The sequence below is a fragment of the Poecilia formosa genome, unplaced genomic scaffold, assembly GCF_000485575.1.
Source record: "Poecilia formosa unplaced genomic scaffold, Poecilia_formosa-5.1.2 Scaffold1, whole genome shotgun sequence".
NCBI lineage: Eukaryota > Metazoa > Chordata > Actinopteri > Cyprinodontiformes > Poeciliidae > Poecilia > Poecilia formosa.
Genome location: NW_006799940.1, coordinates 4220274 through 4239348, shown reverse-complemented (window position 1 = coordinate 4239348; position 19075 = coordinate 4220274). Strand labels below are relative to the sequence as shown.

The following is a 19075-nucleotide window of genomic DNA, read 5'->3' as shown; positions in this document are numbered from 1 at the left end:
TATAGTTGTGTAGACTGGGGTTTGTTCATGGTTTAGACTAGTTTTAGGAAAGATCTTGTAACACTTGTCTAAAGGTACATGCAGTAATACTTCAAATGAGTCAGTGGCTGAGAAGACAAGTTTTCAAATTAATCTGACAATACTCCATAGTTTGGGGTCAGCAGGTACTTGAGGTGTGAGGGTCATATTGGAAGTCTCCAATTTATCAGTGGAGGGCAGAATTTAGTGCTTTAAACCTTGTTTTGTGGGTAAAAGACCATGTTTAGATGTAGAAAAAAATACCCTAAACTGACTTTATATTTAGATTTTTCCTAAATGGACCATCATTAGAAAGTGATACATGTGGGCTGTACACCACTAGAGTACAAGGATCATCTTATGGGTCATTTTTTACCTATGAATTAAAAGCATTTAAACAGTTCAAAGGCCATACACCCCCCCTTGCATATCAAACTGGATGAATTGAACTCACATTTGCAATCTGCAGTTAACCCCTCACATCAAGCACCCAAACAGAAAATCTCAAAACTTAGGTAGATACTCAGTGTATGCTGAATTTGAGTACCTTTAGTTGGTTCCTGGCTGAAGCCATGAGTAGATGTTTCACTGCCCAACAGGTCCTACATTGTTTGCACACTGTCCTATGACGGCAAAATAAAGAATTTCCCTCCTTACAGATTTTATCAAATTATATACCAGGAGAAAGGAAAATCAATTGTAAAAACCAGGATGTGAAAACCATCCTGAAACCCAGGATGTTAAGTTGTGTGCATGATTGCTGTGTGGAATTTGACTTCAAGGTGTACTCATACCCCTTGAAGGCTAGAGATGGGCAACCCTCCTATAGATACAAATTACAATGACTTGTGCAAGTATGTTTAACCCTTGGCTTTAGTTTTCAGAATAAAATGTGGCTCATTTGCCTGAAGATTTTAGTTCTGCTCCTCCATTTTGGAGATCTCTTCAGATCAAGTTCCCTCCCCTCCCCCTCCCACAAGTGCCAGATTTAAATGTCTAGAATTGCCATCTAGTGGCTAAACAATAAGCTTCCAAGAATGGATCAAATTGTCAGAAGCAGGAATATTAGTATTTATTGAAAACTGTTCAGTGTAATGGGTCCAAAGGAAATCTGCTTTTGGTAGGTTGAGGTTGTGCTTTGTCCTGCAATAGACAACAGGATTAGATGAATTTGCCTTTTTAAGAGCGTGTTATTTTAACTAGACAAACTTACCCCTTCTCATTTGTGTTGGAGTACCCTTCACAGCAAGATTAGAACATTGGCCTTGGCAGATGCCCTCTGCAGGGCTGGTTGTATCACAAATTACTAAGTCACAGTGAACATAAACCTGTAAATTAGAGTGTTAGTTTTCCAGTACTCAGATTTTTAATCCTATAGTCAAGTTAAATTAGTGCTGCCCAAAGTTGGTCCTCAAGGGCTGGCATCCAACATGTTTTAGTTCTCTTCTTGGTGGTAGCAACAGTCTTTTCAGCATGTTAAGGATCTTAGAGCTTCTAATGTACCATCATTTGATCCAGGTGCATTAAACCGGGCAGGGAGCGAATTAAAACATGCAGGCGACCGGCTCTTGAGGACCGACTTTGGGCACCATTGAGTTAGACATTTACCTCGTGCTTCAGAACCTGATCTTCCTGAATGAAGGCAAACATTTTCATTGAAAAGCGTTTGTAGCGGGAAGGGACAGAAACTCTGTCATCCACTGAGACGGTACTGAAGACTGTTGCGTAGCCATCACCAGAGTATGCACAACTGGAGCAGAAAGTAAAGTTACTCGACCACAAGTTTAAGGATTTGAAGTTGCTCAAAAGTGTTTTACCTGGCCACAATAATGTCCCAGCTGGGGAGAGAGGTCCTTTCCTTCTGGAGAGTAGCCCAGCAGTTATCCAAGATCAACGCCAAGTGAGGATCAGTTGACTGCACCAACTCAACTTCAAAGTACAGTGGCTCCCTTAGATATTTCTTTACTGGGTAGTCTTCAGCTTCATAGAACTCTTGATATGAAGAATCTAGAGAGGGGAGTGTCCATTTTTTTTTATTTAATAATTAGAAGTCTAACAGCAAAGTAGTTATGATACTTAGATCAAGCATCCTAACCTGTTGCTAGCCTCATTTGGACAGTCATTTGTCCAGAGCTGATCTCCGCCTTTGGCTCATATAGTCTTGACTTAGCATGGAAGGCAATTGTTTGTGTGTCATTGACCACGTAGTAGCAGGAGACAATTTGCCTACAGAAAGACAAAGTTAGCAAAAATCCCACAGCAGATTAAGATGTCAGTTGGTCTTACCTGTATTCAGGGTCAACAGGTGATGTGTGGGTAAGGCCCTTCTCAGCATTGTAATACAGGCCAATCTCATTTTCATACATCATGTAGTGGTCGAAGAACTAAGGAAAAATGTATACAAGTTAAGCCTTGGTCTAAGTACCAAGTAGTTAAATATTGACTTACTGTTCTAGTTGTTCCACAGGAGTCAGCATTGAAGATAAACTGAGCAAAGCGATCATTGCTAGAGACTGGCATGCAGGACTGGTCCTTCAGAGTTAGCCAACTTGGGTCAAGATTGGGTACAGATTCCACTTTCACAGCCAAAGCACTGATTGTTCCATTGGGGTAGCACCCTTCAAGGAAAAGAGGAAGTTTTAGGTTCACTGCAATATAATTTAGTAGATGTCTACATGTACTTACTGGTGGTTGTCAAAGGGAAGTAGCAGGCCAGGAACAAGTCAGAAAGAATCCAGTTGGTAATTGGGTCCCACACAAGTACATCCAGTCTGGCTCGGATTGAATTTGCTGTGATCAACTGGAGGGAGAATAAGTTATTCAGTGTTGCTGTCCCTAGACTCTGCTCACCGCACAGTTCAGACTTGCAGTCTTACCTCAAAAGCTGAGCTGGTAGCTGTATATGGCACTTCAATGCTGCCATGTGTGGCATTGCCTTTGAACTTGTAGGCTTCTGCCAACTCTGGTGTCAAGTCCAGACCACCAACCATTGTTTTGAAGTTGGTCCCTTGGCTGCCATATTTCACAGTAATGTAGAACTGATCCTGGTCACAAGTGCCAGTGAGTGTAGGCAGCACTGGAAGTAGTAAAGTCATTTAGTTTTTCCATATAGAGCAGAGGGAAGTTTGTGTGCAGGTTTTACAAGTCTTACCAACATCCTGAAGATATGCTTGCAATTTCACTGCATGAGCAAATGAACTTTCCTCAGGCAGAATGACAAAGCCAAAGACTACACTGAGGGTGTAGGTAGTCACCAATACTTGTGGATTCTTAAGAGGAGGAGAGTTTAGGCTTAATTAAAAGTGGAACAATAAGCCAAGAATACCTGCAATAGCCAACATACATGCTTGAAGATGACATCAGTATCAAAAGGAACTTTGAGAGAGAAGACTGATGATCCATTGGCAAATACGTGCTGCTGAACAGTGAACCCTCTGGCATTGCTCTCCTCTACAGTAAGGACTCCAGTAGCAAAAGTTATGTTCCTCAACTCCACATCATGAAGGAATATTCCAACGTAAAGTTTGAATTCCCTCATTTCTGGCACAGTACCTGAGAGACCAGACATGTTAAAAATTTGCAGCATACCAATTTCAGGTTCTTTTTAGCAAAACTTACGGTCATCGGTGTAGGGAGGACGAGGCATTGGCGGGGTTGTAATGGGGAACAAGATCTTATATCTTGTGTCTTGTTGAGTTTGGTCTGCCATCCAGAAAACTTCCAGCATTGGCTCAATGGTATAGGTGATGTGGTACTGGAAGGCTGGAGAATGGCTCTGCAATTGGACATGCAGATTTAATATTAGAAAGTTACAATATACTTTTATTAAAAGCCATCAACCAACCTTGTAGTAGCCATCAGGTGAGCCAATTGGGATCTCCACAATAATATGGAAGTCTGTAATAGATAGATAGTACCCCCTTGCAGCCATCTGAGCGCTATCCAACCTCAGGCCATCTATTCCCATGTTCATTTCTACAAGTCTAATGCGTCCATCCAACAAAGGAGTCACACGGTGAGGTACATGCCAAGAGATGAGGTCCCCAGTGAACAGGACGCCACCTAGTCAAACAACAATAAGTCAAGCTAGATAGTCAAATGTCATGTAAAGCCAGATTTAGAGACTTGCCTGTGGGACAAGCAGCTGCCAAGTTGAAGACATTCAGTCCATCATGAGCCTTGTGGTAAATGCTCACCTTCAGTACTTCCATGGGGACTCCAGCAACCTACGATTATATTTGTTGTGACTTACAGCTCAAGCAGTTAATGTTTTACAGTTCAACTCTACTTACAGCCTCTGAATAAGTCTCAGCTGTGTTGTAAGGACTCCGTACAACCACACGGGTAGCTGTAGTCATGGCACTGTAACCAGCTTGTTGGGCTTCTTTCAAAACCATTGACATAGGCTCAGGAGTGAAAAATGTCATCTTCCAGATTCCAGACACTTCTTCAAAGGTCTGGGGGGGAAAAAAAAAAAAAAAAAAAAAAAAAAAAAAAAAAGTTATTTTTGCCTGGAAAGCTAGGCTTTAGGAAAGTCTTGCAAAGCCATTTACACTTACACCAGGAATTGTGTTGAGTTGGGAGTCGTCAGCTTGGGGAGCCATGCATGTTGAAATCTACATGACAAAATAATTTCAAACTATCGTCTAGATTAGCTGTGAAGTCATTTTAAAGATTATGACCCACTTCCATGTAGTTCCTGTCGCAAAGGACCTCTCGGGGGGCCCAGCGAGTGTAGCTGCAGGTCTGTGCCACATCGTGACTAACCACATCAGAAGGACTATGGCGGTAGATTTTGAGTTTCAGACCAACACCGAAAATCTTGTCGTCCTAAAAGCCCAGAGAGTTATTAGACCAAGTCCAGTTATGCTGAAATCAGAGTCTTTAGCACTGTACTAAAACAAACCTTATTCTGAACAAAGCACCCCAGCAGAGAGGCGTAGATTCTAGTGTTGCCCCAGGGATCTGACTCCATGCTGTAGCCACACTGAGCAGCTAGACTGGGTGTCAACAAGATGTATTGGGTGCCATCTGGATGGCAGACACAGCATATGAGTAACTTGTGCCTTGGCTAGAGTCATTGCAGCTGATAAAACCTGAAACTTACTGAGCGCTTCTACTTCAAGCTGATTCCCCACTGCAAGAGCCTCATCTAGGGTCAGCCTCATCAGATTAGCAATACAGTCTGCCTTTAAACCACTGCCTGTCAAGAGAGCTAGTTAAACCACTTGTTAAAAGCTCATGAGATTGAACAGATGAAAGTCAAGCTTACTTGGCTGAGGACTGATGTTTGGCCATGCTTGACCCGAGGCAAAGAGTGCCACAATCAAGTTCCACAGCAAACTGAAATTAAAAATTTCAAAAATAAAATGAATTCTACACATTTAAAGAGGAAGAGGAAAAGAAAAACTTACATTTTCTTGGATTGCCACATGAAGCAATGTAACAGAAGCCAAACAAAAGGCAACTACAGCCAGAGCTGTTTACTGTAAGCACAACAAGCCCACAGGACAAAGCAGCTCTGAGGAAGAAGAGCTGAATGTGATCTGAAGATCCCCAGCACCTGTTTTATAGGCCTACTAATCACAGCCACACCTGTGACCTAATTAGTGGAAATTCCTTACACCTGAGACTCCCCCCAGAGACAAGCAAGTCAGATCAAAATTATTCACCCAGTTTGTTGTTTTCAATTGACTGCTTTCCATAAACGAGTGTTTCATTTCTAACACCATAATGTGAATATCAAAAGAGGATGTTGTGCAGACTTATCTTTCAGAATGAACATTTGGACTTTATTGTGAATTTCAGTGGTATATTTTACCTAATAATAAGTTCCTTTTACTGCAAATGCTTTGTGGAGTGGACAGAAGCAGTTGGGGTGGCCAAGTCCAGTCCTCGAGAGCCACCATCCTGCAACTTTCAGATGCATCCCTGCTTCAACACACCTGAATCAAATGAATGGCTCGTTATCAGGCCTTTGTAGAGCTGATCCCTGTCTGTTGGAGTAAGGATACTTCTAAAACTTGCAGGATGGTGGCTCTCGAGGACTGGACTTGGCCACCCCTGCTTGAGGCCTGGTTTGTTGGAATATTTTCATCCCCGACCAAAGTAATGACCCAGTTTATCAGTGTGGTAAACCAAAGCTTCACTTTTTGATCTCATCATTTGTTTCCTTATTTATTTGTTGTGATTTTAACAAATAAATAAATAAATAAATAAATAAAAACAGAAAGAAAAAACAAATTTTCCAGTCAGGTTTTCAATTCAATTTATCAATACATCACGACATGCAACATCACAAAGCACTTTACAAGGTAAACACATTCAATTTGTATCAATAAATACATGTTTTCATTTCAGTGTCATTCATGCTAATTCAAGGTAATCATAAATAGTATCAGATCCAGTAATAGCCAGTACTATCCTACATCTATAAAAATACAAATTCAGTTGATCATGTTATGAAAGTTGGTGACAGTTTTCTATTTTTTGATGCCGAGCTGACTGCATTATAATGCTGACTTGATCACTCATCTTCTGTGATTGACTGAGGTTAAGTCTAGGTAAGATTGTTTCTATTTATATATTGCCCAAATTTGCCCGAAATTAAGGCATCTTTTCCTCAGTATTTCTTTAACAACATGTACAGGAAGAAGACCTTACAATGAAAATATTATACCTGACTGAAACAAGTAGATCTCAGATAAGATTTTTTTTTTTAAATCAGCAATAATAAAACTCAGAAATCAAGCATGAAGTACAACCAGAAAAGGAGTCCTAAATCTGAAAACAGATTAATATTTTTTTTCACTATCATTCACTGCTTATAAAAATAAATGTTTTATCATCTTCAGTGTGACAACGTGGAATGAGTGTCTGCATTAATTGTGCCTGTCCAAATGTTCTCAAATATCTGAAAGGACATTCACTAAGTAGCAGAGAAATCAGGTTTTCAAGAGGTTACACACAGATGCTTGTGTAAAATCATCAGTATCCTCTGTTTAACTTTTCCTGTTGGTCCAGAAGTGTCTGTTGCAGGCTCATTTTAGCGTCTTCACAATTAGCATCTAGCATGAGTGCTTGTTGGAAGTCACTTTTGGCATCTTCAAAAAAGCCTGGAAGAAAACATGAAAACAGCATTAACACATGATAAGGTTAAGACTAGTGTTGTATTTGCCAAAGTTCTAGGCACAATCAAACATAATGACTGTAAACAAACAGCACCACCTAGTGCCCATTAAAAGGATATTGCAAAGTGGTCATGCTTCCAAAAAGTCTTCATGATTGATTTTTTTGCTCTTTTGGAAAGTATCTTCTAGATAGACGATGCTTATTATCTAAAAGATATGTATATTATATATATGTATATTGCACCTGTATAAAATATAAATTTTAATATAATTTAAATATAAATCTGTTTTTGTCTGTTATGTCATAAATTAAGTCATAAAATTACTGCATTTTGATTGTATGTTTAGAATTTCTATGTAACTGCTTTCTGTGGTTCCTTATTTCTTTGATTCAGTTGACTGTTACAAAATCATTATTTACATTTTCACTGTTTCATACTTGTAGATCTTTGGTTTCCTCGAGACTAGCTGCAGAAGAGGTATGCAAGGATCTGTATGCATGATGATGCTGTAAGTCATAAACATCTGAATTGATAGAAATAAACCCGTGAAATATAAGTTTCACCATTTGAACTAAATTACTGAAATAAATGAATGCTTTAATGGCATTCTTATTTATATATTTTGCTCTTATACTGAGTTCTTTAGGAGACAAATGAAATATCTGGACGAACTTTTTTTTAGCAAATCGGGCTTTTAATTTGAAGAGTCCAACCGGATGAATGCGATTGTCTTAAGTTTTTTTTGTCCATTTTAGATCATTTGCTCATTGTCAGGGGTGTTTTTTGTTACCTAATCTATAGCGGATGAGTCCTCTGTTGTAGAAAGGGATTGGAAACTGGCAGTCAGTCTGTACAGCGGAGGTGTAGTCCTCCATTGCTTCATAAAAATCCACCCGGAAGTACTTTATCTGACCACGATTGTTGTAAGCAGTGGCTAGTTTGGAGGCTTCACAGTTCCTGCCCAGATAAAACAGAGACGAAACTCGTTATGGCGATGAATACTAACCTATACACGGGGAAGATAGAAATAAGCTGGCTTTCGGTAAATGAAATTAATGGTACTAAATTTGACAGGTAAAAGTTACAAAACACTACCCATATTCTTATCAGCCGTTAGCTTGTTTAACATGTCTTTAAAGGCAAAATAATACCTGGACTGTAAACAGGAAGCGATAAACCTTGCATACAACTCCTCCGCCTTGTCAAAATTGCGTTTGCTAAACTCAGAATGCGCATTTTGAAGTAGCTGAGAATCTTCGTCCTCCATAAAGGTAAAAGGTTGTTGAGGATGTGACGTCATGAAACAGACAGTCCAATCAAATTCTTGTGCGTCTAAAGACGTGCCGTAACATAACTGTGTAAAATAATAATAATAATAATAATAATAATAATAATAATAATAATAATAATAATAATAATAATAATAATAATAATGGCGCTGTTGTTACTATATTCCAATACAATTAATTTGAAAAAATGTAAAAGGTGGTAGTTTTTTGTGGTAGTTTTTTGCAGTTTCCGTCAGGTTTTGTTTAGAGTCAGGTGTGTGGAGTTAATTCCTCACTACAATGCATTTTAGGCTTGATATTAGTGTTATTAAAACCTTTTAATTCAACCTACTTCATTCTCAGTCAAATTACAAACTGTTTTTTCACTGTTTATCATTATTAATTTGGGTGAAATGTCATCTTATATTGAAATATTTTTCACAAAAATTCTACTACCTTTAAAGTGGTGTTGTATAAATAAAATATGAATTATACCCTCAGCAGAAGGCAAAAATCTGACATAATGAAAAGACAATCACATGTGGAGTAGATTTTATTTTATTTTTTTCATGAATGACACTATCAGTGAGACAATTCCTCTGAAACAGATACACAATTTCGTCTTTGAGCCAAAAACACAATTGTGCATTTTTGTGGCACTTGTTCTTACAAATGTCACAAAAGTTCATAAATCAGAAGTGTGCTTAAAATAATCTGATTAGTAAAAAATATTTCAGTACAGATTTGGCCCATCGATTTATTGCATTTCTCTTTGTTTCAAACTTTGATGCTGATACCAACTTTCACGTCACTAGCCTGCTGGTTTGTGTTTTTCTTACAGCATTTAGATTCTAACAACACACAGGACCTGATTCCTAGACATGCAGGCGGACATATCCAATGCAATTTAGTTCATTTTTCCTCTTTGCTTTTCAAATGCCCTGATGGATTGGCTGTCTTAATGTTGAGTCATATCACCATGTCAAATATAACCACTGCATGTGAAAATACAATGCAAGCAAAGGATATCGCTCAAGTAAGGAGTTATTTTATATAAATAGCTTCAAAAATAATGATGATTCCCACTAAATAAAAAATACTGTAATAAAAACAGTTTAAAACATTGGTTAAATTGGTCACAAGATATTTTTTTTGGTCATCTGTTGCTGGTCATCAACAACAAGGAGACATGTAGTAGAGAGAAATTCTCAGACAATTTCTCAGGCAAAGAAGTTGCCTGTTGTGGGGAAAAATTACACCTTATGGAGCAAGAGGTCAGTCAGCAGCTGAGTGCTTTCCTGAGCAGCTCATTTATCTCCAGACTGTGTCGACGGGTCAACACAGATCAAACAGAACATGCAGACTGAGAAAGAGAGGCTACAAACAGGCTGCTTTTGGGGAAATGGAAATAACATATAACTTTTGCTGCTAAGTTTTATGAAAGCTTAACAATGGTGCAGCCTCGCCTGGTGGACCGTTCTACAACGTCTAAAAGCAGAAAACGCACTGAGTATTGATAGGATTTTGAGGAAAATAAGATTTTAAGTTACTCCTCAAAAGTTACCTCTCCATGTCAGTCAATAAGTTTTGAATTTTCTTTTCTAATTATTACAGATCAGTTAAAAAAAGTATAATTTATCAGTGAAATTTGAAGCAAATATTATGTTCAGAACTTGCCCAACATAAAAGTTGCTGTTTGCTGAGAGAGTTGACACACAAGTGTCCAAATCCATGTTAGGCAGGCATCTATCTTTCATTCAGACCAGTTAGGTCTGCCTCACTAACAAACCAATAGCGCAAAGGACTGCCAGTATTTTTGTCATTTATAGTATATTCTAAATTGGATTGTTGTTTTTGTCTCCTTTTGTCGGTTGGTTCAGTTGAAGTGTTGAACAGGAGAAATGCTTCGTTTCAAGCCATGGATCTGTTGAAAACCACCTGGATTGATCTTAAACACCACATGAAAGTCTTTGTACATGATCAAAACATCTACTGTAAGATTTAGGATGGTGTAACTACTTCAATTAAGATTTTTTTATTATAATTTTCAAATCAGAAATCGTATACCAAATTATAAAAGCAGATGTGTCAATAAAAGCCAGCACCTGCTGAAGATTCCGGTTGTCACACAGCTTCTGGTAAACCTCCTAAACAGAAAAGCTTTGTGTGTTTTCTCCACTTCTCAGACAACTGTGAGTCCCATTTATCTTTTCTCCTGAAAAGACGAACACTCTAAGAGCCACAGTGTGCGTGTGCGTGCGTGTGTACGGTAACCATGATGCAAAACAGCAAACAAACACAAACCAGCTGTCTGGTCAAAAGAGGGAAGAGGATCCAGGATTGTTGACTCTGCCTCACCGCAGACAGCAGACGCTCTGTCCACTGGGCTGTTTTAGGAACATTCCAACGATGACCTGCACCGGTTGTTTTCCTGGATACAGCCGGTCTTAAAAAGAGGATTTTTTTTATTTTTTTTTTTCGAACAAGTTATATAAATATATCATGTTAGTGTAGTTGTATTGTATTTTATGTGTGTGTGCTGCAGAGTCAAATGTATGAACATTTTTGAAGACGTCTCCTGGCATCAAATCTTAGAGTGAACTATGGCACTTTGGTAACAGAAATGTCAGAGCTCTACTATCTTATTTTTCCATACTGACATAGAAATAGTAATATATTTATTCTTTGTGTCTGAGGATACATAAGTTTTTGCTGCAGCTTGCAGCAAAAGGAGACACTTATATAAAATTGACTTGTAGCTCTTCACTATTGATCTCATCCATCCATCCATTTTCTTTACACCCTTGTCCCTTGGTGGGGTCAGGAGGGGTGCTGGTGCCTATCTCCAGCTAACGTTCCGGGCGAGAGGCGGGGTCACCCTGGACAGGTCGCCAGTCTGTCACAGGGCAACACAGAGACACACAACCATGCACACACACACTCATACCTAGGGGCAATTTGGAGAGGCCAATTAACCTGACAGTCATGTTTTTGGACTGTGGGAGGAAACCGGAGTACCTGGAGAGAACCCACGCATGCACAGGGAGAACATGCAAGCTCCATGCAGAGAGACCGGGGCCGGGAATCGAACCCAGAACCTTCTTGCTGCGCCACTGTGCAGCCCCACTATTGATCTCAGGGTAACTATTTGATCTTTCACTGTATTCCAATCAAGTATAAATTGCATATTATAAACTTGCCAAAAAAACCTGACTTGTCAATGTTGGTGTATCAAGTGTATTTTCAACATTCCCTTCTAATATAAATAATAATTTTTATCCTTTATATATATTCAAATATGAATTATCTAAAAATAAACAATGAAAGTATATTTTGGAGATTCTTTTGTGCAGGAAATCATCAGTTGTAGGTGATTAAATTTACTTGGAACCACCAAAGCTCAAACCCTGCATGATTATGAGACCCCACTGCCAACACAGGGAAGTAAAAGTCACTTTTTTCTGCTCAACTAACATTTGTGAAAACAGATGTTTGGAGGAATAAAGGAAAATCTTTCAAAACTTAGAAACATTGTACTAGACTAACGCTGCTAACGATAATTGATCACCTTGCAAGTTTGATCGAATAGCTAAAAAGCTGATTGTTTATATTGCTTGATTTCTTAACCCAATAAATTGATTTTGGTATGAACAAATGAGGTTTAACTTAAGATTCTTGATTGGTCCTGACCTTAACCTTGTTAAAAATGTTTGGATTATGTTAAAAACTTGAGTTTATGTAAAGAAGCAGAGGCCTTTCAATGAACTGCGCCAATTCTGTCAATAAAAGAGGTCAAATATTCCACCAGACTTAAATACTACAAAGTATTTAGTAAAGGTATAGTTTACTAAGGAGCAATGAACCTATGGACATGTCAGCATGTATTATATTATGGTATAATCTGACACTTAGTTCAGAGTAAATTCCCAAAAATGTATTAAACTATATCTTTTGTTTTGAATCCCTTGTTGTATCAATACACCCCAAAAAACAATAGTTAAAAAAATAAAAATAAAAAAAAAGCCTCAAATTCTGCATGCATATCTATGACAGATACAGCCTTTTATTGGAGTTGTGGGTCTCACAAAGTTTTAACTGGTAACTTTGCTTGATTGTTTTTGTTTTCAACTTGTTCAAGATGTTTGTCGAGCTGGATCTTTAGCATAAAACGTCTGGCTTTCAATCTTGCTACCACCATCAGATAGCAAGTTTTTGCTGATTTGTTACCTGAAGACTTGTGTTGTGTACAACTGAAACTCAGTCACATTAAACCCTTCTTAAATGTAAAAATCATATGCAATATGTCATTATCTGCTCTTGAATACTTTGAAAAATAAACCCAAGAATTAAAATAACAAAGCCAGTTATAAAATACGTATTTATTTCCTGTTAATTTTACATATACATTTTGCTAAACATGTCCCTTCATAACACTTATAATATATAAAACAGAAATGCTTGTTTACGTTTTATGTATAAACCTAGATTAATGCTATTTTAACATATAATGGGTTACTTTTCTTTAAAAATATTTCATCCTTCACTGAGTAAGCATGTAGTGTTCTATGCACATATGTTTTGTACATATACTTTTGCACAAAAACATTAAAAAAGATGAGATCTTTAGTAAAATTTAAACAATAATCATAAAGCTTAATATTAGTTCCATAAACAATAGTTTTTAAACATCACATGTGATGCAAATTGCTGAATTTTGAGTCACAGCTTTAGTCGATGGGGAAAATCTGGTCTGATGACATTGCAGATGATGTCCGTGAACGCAGTAGCCCACAGAAGTCGTCTGCTCCTGGAGAAAGCAAAGAAGTAGAAGTTGAAAATGAACACCCAGTGGATGACTTTAACCAATGTTTCAAACAAAAAAAGATAGTCACTCTTACCAGTGTGCAAAGCTTCATGCGCGGCCCAACATGTTCTCCAGATGCTCTATTCTCCCGGATATGTCAGCTAGTTTGACCAGTCAAGGAAAAAGGGGAAAAAAAGCAATAAAAGTGCCTGGACACGTCATTAAGCTCCGCAGGTCAGCTCAGGTCACACATGTAGCAGACCGTTTAAAACACTGTCTGCCATTTGAAACAACAGGAAGGATATGCTTGGCTGTGAGCTGCTGGATGGTCGCCTGCGTCTGCCTCTGGAAAACCAGCATGGCCTCGCATTTGCAGGAATCCTCCACCACCTCCGCCCTCGCCTCTTCACCAGGAGAGAGCAGATTTCACATCAGCATAGCAGCATATGTACAGTAAAAAAAAAGAAGTACAGAAAGAACCACCCACACTGTTTTTTCAACCAGTGAGCAAGAAAAAAGCTGAGCAAAAAGAAATGAGAGCATATTTTTACAGCAATACGAATTGTAAAAAACGTCTTCATCGTGACATATAGGGGTTTTGCTAAAGCAGAGATGGAAACATTGTCAGTTGAACACAAATGTAGGCTTGATTATTATTTGTTTTAGTTGTAAAAATATTTGAATTTTTTTTTTTTTTTTTTACAATACTTTATGATTAGTATTAGTAGGTGTGTGGAATTAGTATAATTAGTACTTTCTGTTGGTCTGTCACATAAAATTCAGATGAAAACAGTAACAGCAACATGACAAAATGTAAACAGCCTAAAGAGTTATAAACATTTTTGCAAGGCAGAGTAAGGAGCAGTTGGTTGGTATGTTGTGAACCCATGCACTGTTTTATATGGATTCCCGAACCTTTACAGCACCGATAATATCACAACAAAAACCATTAAAGGATTAAAGGAAGCGAAGATTCAGTAGGTTCTTACGTTTTGGGGAACATGTTTTCTTGTCTGCATTCAAGACGTAACCGCTCTGGCACTTGCAATAAAAGGATGCATTGCTGTTGATGCAAATGTGCTCGCAGTCATGTCCCATGGCACAGGGGTCCAGACCTGGGTTTGGGGGAAAGTATCAGTACAGATCCATAAGCTGCTATAAAGTATTTTACTTGCTTTGTGCTGAGATGTGCTAACTTATGCTGGATTTTGCTAGAAGATGAATCTTCATGGCTTAATAATTAAATGCACTGATAGATATTTTTCTTTCAGGTTTGCATTTGGTGGGAAATGCCATCATTCAAACACTTTCACCACATCTCAGCCACTTGCTACCTGTGTTACACAACACAGGTAAAAATCACAGAAACACTGGAAGCACACAGACGTGTTACCTGAAAGAGGGACGAACAGTAACACTGAGACAAAACATCTCATCTTCACAGCAGAAGATGCAGCTATTCAAACCACTGGTACAGACATTGTAAAGTTTGTATAACCTTATCAAGATTTCCCTGTACATTGGTCACTTTAAACACAGAGAACATTTAAATACATAAGGACACTTTGGTTGCAAACATCTAAAAATTCTGACTTTTCTTTGATTTTTTTTTTTTTTAAGTTGAAGCCAAAAGTTTGGGACTGAATAGCCCCAAAACTTTACAGGTAATTAATGCCTCAAAAAACACATTCTGACATCTGCAGTCCATGTGGGGGTTGAGAGCATCTGCAGCTTGATTTTTCCCTCATGATTTCAGAGGTCACTAATAACATTGTAAATAATCCACATTCTTCAGCAACCACCCCTGTAGACTGTAGGTGCCCTAATTGAGGAACTAGACCAGGGTTAACGGAGGGAAAGGTCCTGAAGGCCCTTCTTTGTCCTACCGCACAGGGTTTCCCTGAACTTGGAGGTGAGCTTCTCGATAACGCCGTAGGTCTCCACGTAGAAGACGTGTTCCTCCAGAGGGACGCTGGCCATCAGCTGTAGGGACTGCATGTCTGCACGGTCCACGCCCACGGCGTAGATCTCTATGCCCGAGGCACGGGCCTCAGCGGACACTTCTTCCACCTGGTCTTGAGGCCTCCCATCAGTCACGACGATGGCCACTTTGGAGATGTTCCCGGAGCGAGGTCGAGATCCAGACTTCTCGGTGAAGGCTTCTTTCATTGCTGTCTTGATGGCAAGGCCAGTCATAGTGCCAGTCGCAAGGGGCTCAATTCGGGCAATGGCTTTCTTCAAGTTAAGTTTGTTGAAGTGGTCCTTGAGCAGGAACTCTATCTTGACTGTACTGGCATAGTTGACCACAGCCACTCTTGTCGCATCTGAGCCTACATCGAGGGTGTCCGCCATGTTGGCCAGGAAGATTTTGACCTTCTTGAACTCGGCAGGACGAACACTGCGAGAGCTGTCAATGATGAAGACCAGGTCCAGGGGGCGACTCCTGCACGGAGAGTCTGTCTCTGGTGATCAACCAAACCATGGCAAGAATAAGTCCATTTAATAATAAATGGAAAAGACAAAAGTTTGGTTTTAGTGGTGAAAAAAATAAAAAATAAATCATCCAAAACCGAACAGTTTGAGATGTACGGCATGTTCCCAAAGGAACTAAATGAAACGATAGTGCATCTCTTGTTTGGTTGAACAAAAATGACAGTGTATGCTGAATGACATACAATGCATCATTTCAGAGTTGCAACAACCCATTTCACTTTCCTTTAAGGAAAATATGCACAAAATTAAAAGAGACATCACACCTGAACGAGAAGACATAAGTGTTAGCATTCCTTTCTGAACAATATCATGCACATTATGCAACAAACTGTGTGTAGCTCATCAGTCAGATCCTCTCTGCTTTTCATTTTAGTTAACCTGGAAGTCAGTCAAAGATCTCTTCACATTTTTCTACTACACTGCCATGAAAAAAGTATTTGCCCCTTTACAGATTTCTTCTGCTTTTTTTTTTTCTAGTTTTGTTATACTTTAATGTTTCAGACCACCGAACAAATTTAAAAACAAGACATATAACCTGATTAAATAGAAGCAATCTTCAAATTAGGATTTCAGCATATTAACTTAAAAGCTACAGAAAAGTGTACAAAAAAGGTAAAAATAAGTAAATAAATAAAAACTTAGTAAGGGGCAAATACATTTTTGTTTTATTTAAAGTACAGCACCGTATGTGTTTAAGAGAGATTGCTAGTTGTCGTCTCAGTATGTGTGCGTCCTTGAGAGAGCGGCACCAGTGTTGTTGTCTAACTCCTAGGTAAGAGGACAGGTCTACCACTGACCAAAGTTCCAAAAATACATCTGACCTTGAAAGTACGGAGGAGAATTGGTTGAGTTGGAAAGCGATCCTGACTGGTAATATTCTACCTGTCTCCACAGGACTGATGGTGGTGATGAGGCCGCTTTGGGTACTGACCGGTTGCTTCCAAAGAGCAGGGGTCTCCACCGGTGACGCAGTGGTCACGATGAATGTCACTGGAGCCTCTGAGGCTGCAGGGAACGTTGGCCTCACCGTATGTCTCGGCAGAGTGGGGAGGACTAAAATAGCTGCTGCTGGTGCTGACTTTGTAGGGCACGGACCTCTCAGTTTGTACGGCCATGTGCCTTTGACTCTGTGTTGGGGATGTGGTTGAGCAACTGGTGGAGATAAACCTCTGTATGTGTGATGCAGGTGTGGTGCTGCTGGTCCATTGAACCTGTGGTGATAGGGCATCATGGGAAGCGGGGGCCTGTGGTAAGTCACTGGTGGAGATAGAGGAAGAGGTCGATACACTACCGGTGGAGGGATCCTTGGTGGCTGGTAGTGGTAGTGATACCTTCCTCTATAAGTGTAATCACTTCTGTGATCTACAGGCCCACCAGAAAGGAGAAGTGATAGAGAACATTAGAAGGATGAAGGAAGGCAAACATGAAGGTTTTGTAAGTTGACATTTTAGTTAACGCTAGTCACATTAACAACAATCAGACATTGTTTTATTGTCCACAGGAACAAGGACACATGATTAGTAAAACATTAAATATTCAATCATTGGAGATGTTTCAAACAAGCAGGGATTCTTTTTATGGCAAACTGCTTGTGAAACCCTCCAGTGAAGACTCATCACCATGCAAAGGGCTCACAAAAAGAGTAAAATGCAGTTGTTAAAACACTTGATTGTAGGTGAAATATTCATCCATTGAGCGGTGTGGATACTTTTGTATTCACACCGCTCATTTTAATTTTGTCGTCTTTTAAGATCTAACCAAGAACTGGGTTCGCAAATGAACCTGTGGCTAGAAAACAAAATGCTGCCGTTTCATTCGCTGCCCTTGATGAAAAGAATTAGAATTGAATTAAGCTCATGTTTTCACATTTTTGACAAGTCATATCTAAAAATCTCATTTTATTAGCATTTTATGTTGCAGAGCATCACAAAATAGCACACAATACTGACGATTTTTAGAAATAAAAATCTGAAAAATGTGAGAATAAAAATGTTCATTAAGACGAGTGGATAGTTGACAACATTTTGTGCATCTAAAACTACATTACTATTAAAATGTATATCTCTTGCAGAAGCACAATATTTTTTTCCTGCTAAAGCTTTAGAAGTAACAAACACAACTTATGCTTTATGACAAAACAAAACCTCTACCATCTAAAAGTATATTTTCTGAATAAGAAACTGGATTTTTAATGAACTTACTTGCTGGATTCGGGGTCCTGAGTACAGGTTGAGCATTGTGTCTGGTCTGAGAATAACTTTGTGCGGTTTTAAGCTGAGGATCTCCTGCTTTGAGGTGGTAGGTTGCATGTGCAACGTCAGAAAACAGCAGCGAAACACAAAAGAGAAGGCTGCAGGGAAAAGGCTTCATCTTTAGATCATTTAGCAGAGCCAGGTCCGTGTGTCTTTTCAGGATCGGGGTTTCTGGAGTACCCTGCTCCGCTCTGCAGGGGATCGCCCACCTCCACATATGAGAAGATCTGAAGAGAGACGCGTCAGACTGCCCACCCAATCCAAAGGGCTTGCAGGATAGGGAGAATAAATATTTGTCGAGGAGGGACTAAAGAGGCTGCTTTTCCTCAAATGTGATTCCTTTAAGACACGTTTAATGTATTTGCTCACCCTTCTATTTATTTTTTTTGCCCCTCTTCTCATGTATATTTTCTTTTAAAATCTTTCCTCTAAAGGAAAGCCGTTCATTTTTTTCCTTTTCAATTTGACAATAAACAGTAGGAATCTGTGTAGTTTTACAACAAACATCATGTTCACACTTTCATACGGTTTTTATTTTTGGTCCTGCATTAGACGTTTTCATCATTGAACAAAAACCTTCCAAAAATAAAAATAAAAAACAAAGGCAGGTCAATGTGCCATCTGGAAATGCAGCATGCATTTCTAAAAATCTGATTTTCCAAGTTAAATTCTTCAGTTTAAAAAAAAAAAAAAAAAATTATTAATTCTTTAATCTTAATCCCCAACATCAATGAGAAAAATCTGCATCTGTTGGACTGCCTGGAGAGATTATGTGAGCAGTATTTACCAGTCATTAGCTGGGTTTGGACTTTTACCAGTTTCATTGCATTTGCTCAAAAACAAACAAACAAAAACATCCCAACAGCATGACCATCCTGGTTCAAAGTGAGGATTAGTATTTGTTTGACTGGAAACTAAGGAGTTGAATTTTGTTCTCTTCTGACTGGACCGTCTTCTACCACTTATTATATCTCAACCAGCCAGTTTTCCATAAAAACCAGATTTGCGGAGTGTATGTGCAAGTTGAGATTAAACAAAAGATTGTTACATGCCAGTTTAAGAGATGAATTTAAGGGAATGGCATAAAACAAAACTAGAAAAGTCTGAG

General features: G+C 38.8%; 3 protein-coding genes across 5 annotated transcripts; all 3 read right to left on the bottom strand.

Annotated features, from left to right (window-relative positions):
* Positions 1 to 1068: 1068 nt before the first annotated feature.
* Positions 1069 to 5526, bottom strand: zpax1 (zona pellucida protein AX 1). Of its 2 annotated transcripts, none has more exons than XM_016668900.1 (21): positions 5433 to 5526; positions 5291 to 5361; positions 5126 to 5221; positions 4925 to 5049; positions 4705 to 4848; positions 4578 to 4634; positions 4311 to 4475; positions 4148 to 4244; positions 3863 to 4080; positions 3637 to 3793; positions 3362 to 3570; positions 3170 to 3287; positions 2895 to 3094; positions 2704 to 2818; positions 2467 to 2636; positions 2305 to 2402; positions 2114 to 2244; positions 1836 to 2025; positions 1627 to 1789; positions 1232 to 1346; positions 1069 to 1161 (listed from the first exon to the last, which is right to left on the bottom strand). In XM_016668900.1, exons 1-21 carry the CDS (start codon positions 5450 to 5452, stop codon positions 1091 to 1093), a joined length of 2730 nt encoding a protein of 909 aa, XP_016524386.1. In that variant the 5' UTR covers positions 5453 to 5526; the 3' UTR covers positions 1069 to 1090. The 2 variants fall into 2 exon arrangements, with proteins under 2 accessions (XP_016524386.1, XP_007546317.1); XM_007546255.2 differs by having other exon boundaries at positions 1627 to 1768.
* Positions 5527 to 6269: 743 nt separating this feature from the next.
* Positions 6270 to 8473, bottom strand: ttc32 (tetratricopeptide repeat domain 32). Its single transcript, XM_007546241.2, has 3 exons — positions 8302 to 8473; positions 7941 to 8107; positions 6270 to 7133 (listed from the first exon to the last, which is right to left on the bottom strand). The coding sequence occupies exons 1-3, from the start codon at positions 8448 to 8450 to the stop codon at positions 7006 to 7008; spliced, it is 444 nt and encodes a 147-aa protein (XP_007546303.1). The 5' UTR covers positions 8451 to 8473; the 3' UTR covers positions 6270 to 7005.
* Positions 8474 to 12778: 4305 nt separating this feature from the next.
* Positions 12779 to 19031, bottom strand: LOC103134115 (matrilin-3-like). 2 transcript variants are annotated; one of them, XM_007546229.2, is made up of 7 exons: positions 17917 to 19031; positions 16598 to 17077; positions 15109 to 15684; positions 14212 to 14337; positions 13528 to 13626; positions 13317 to 13386; positions 12779 to 13225 (listed from the first exon to the last, which is right to left on the bottom strand). In XM_007546229.2, exons 1-6 carry the CDS (start codon positions 18182 to 18184, stop codon positions 13331 to 13333), a joined length of 1605 nt encoding a protein of 534 aa, XP_007546291.1. In that variant the 5' UTR covers positions 18185 to 19031; the 3' UTR covers positions 12779 to 13225; positions 13317 to 13330. The 2 variants fall into 2 exon arrangements, with proteins under 2 accessions (XP_007546291.1, XP_016524359.1); XM_016668873.1 differs by lacking the exon at positions 17917 to 19031 and having other exon boundaries at positions 16647 to 16931.
* Between the last annotated feature and the right edge of the window lie 44 nt (positions 19032 to 19075).

Coding starts and splice junctions, on each gene's coding strand:
- LOC103134115 (XM_007546229.2), bottom strand. CDS start 18,184: ATGTGGAGGTGGGCGATCCCCTGCAGAGCGGAGCAGGGTACTCCAGAA. Junction 14,338..15,108: donor GTTCAGGGAAACCCTGTGCG/GTAGGACAAAGA, acceptor CCCCAAACCCAG/GTCTGGACCCCTGTGCCATG. Junction 13,627..14,211: donor GAAAACATGTTCCCCAAAAC/GTAAGAACCTAC, acceptor CTCCTGGTGAAG/AGGCGAGGGCGGAGGTGGTG.
- zpax1 (XM_016668900.1), bottom strand. CDS start 5,452: ATGTGGCAATCCAAGAAAAT. Junction 2,403..2,466: donor CCTGTGGAACAACTAGAACA/GTAAGTCAATAT, acceptor ATTTTTCCTTAG/TTCTTCGACCACTACATGAT. Junction 1,347..1,626: donor ATCAGGTTCTGAAGCACGAG/GTAAATGTCTAA, acceptor TCTAATTTACAG/GTTTATGTTCACTGTGACTT.
- ttc32 (XM_007546241.2), bottom strand. CDS start 8,450: ATGACGTCACATCCTCAACAACCTTTTACCTTTATGGAGGACGAAGAT. Junction 8,108..8,301: donor GCTTCCTGTTTACAGTCCAG/GTATTATTTTGC, acceptor TTATCTGGGCAG/GAACTGTGAAGCCTCCAAAC. Junction 7,134..7,940: donor ACTCATCCGCTATAGATTAG/GTAACAAAAAAC, acceptor GTTTTCTTCCAG/GCTTTTTTGAAGATGCCAAA.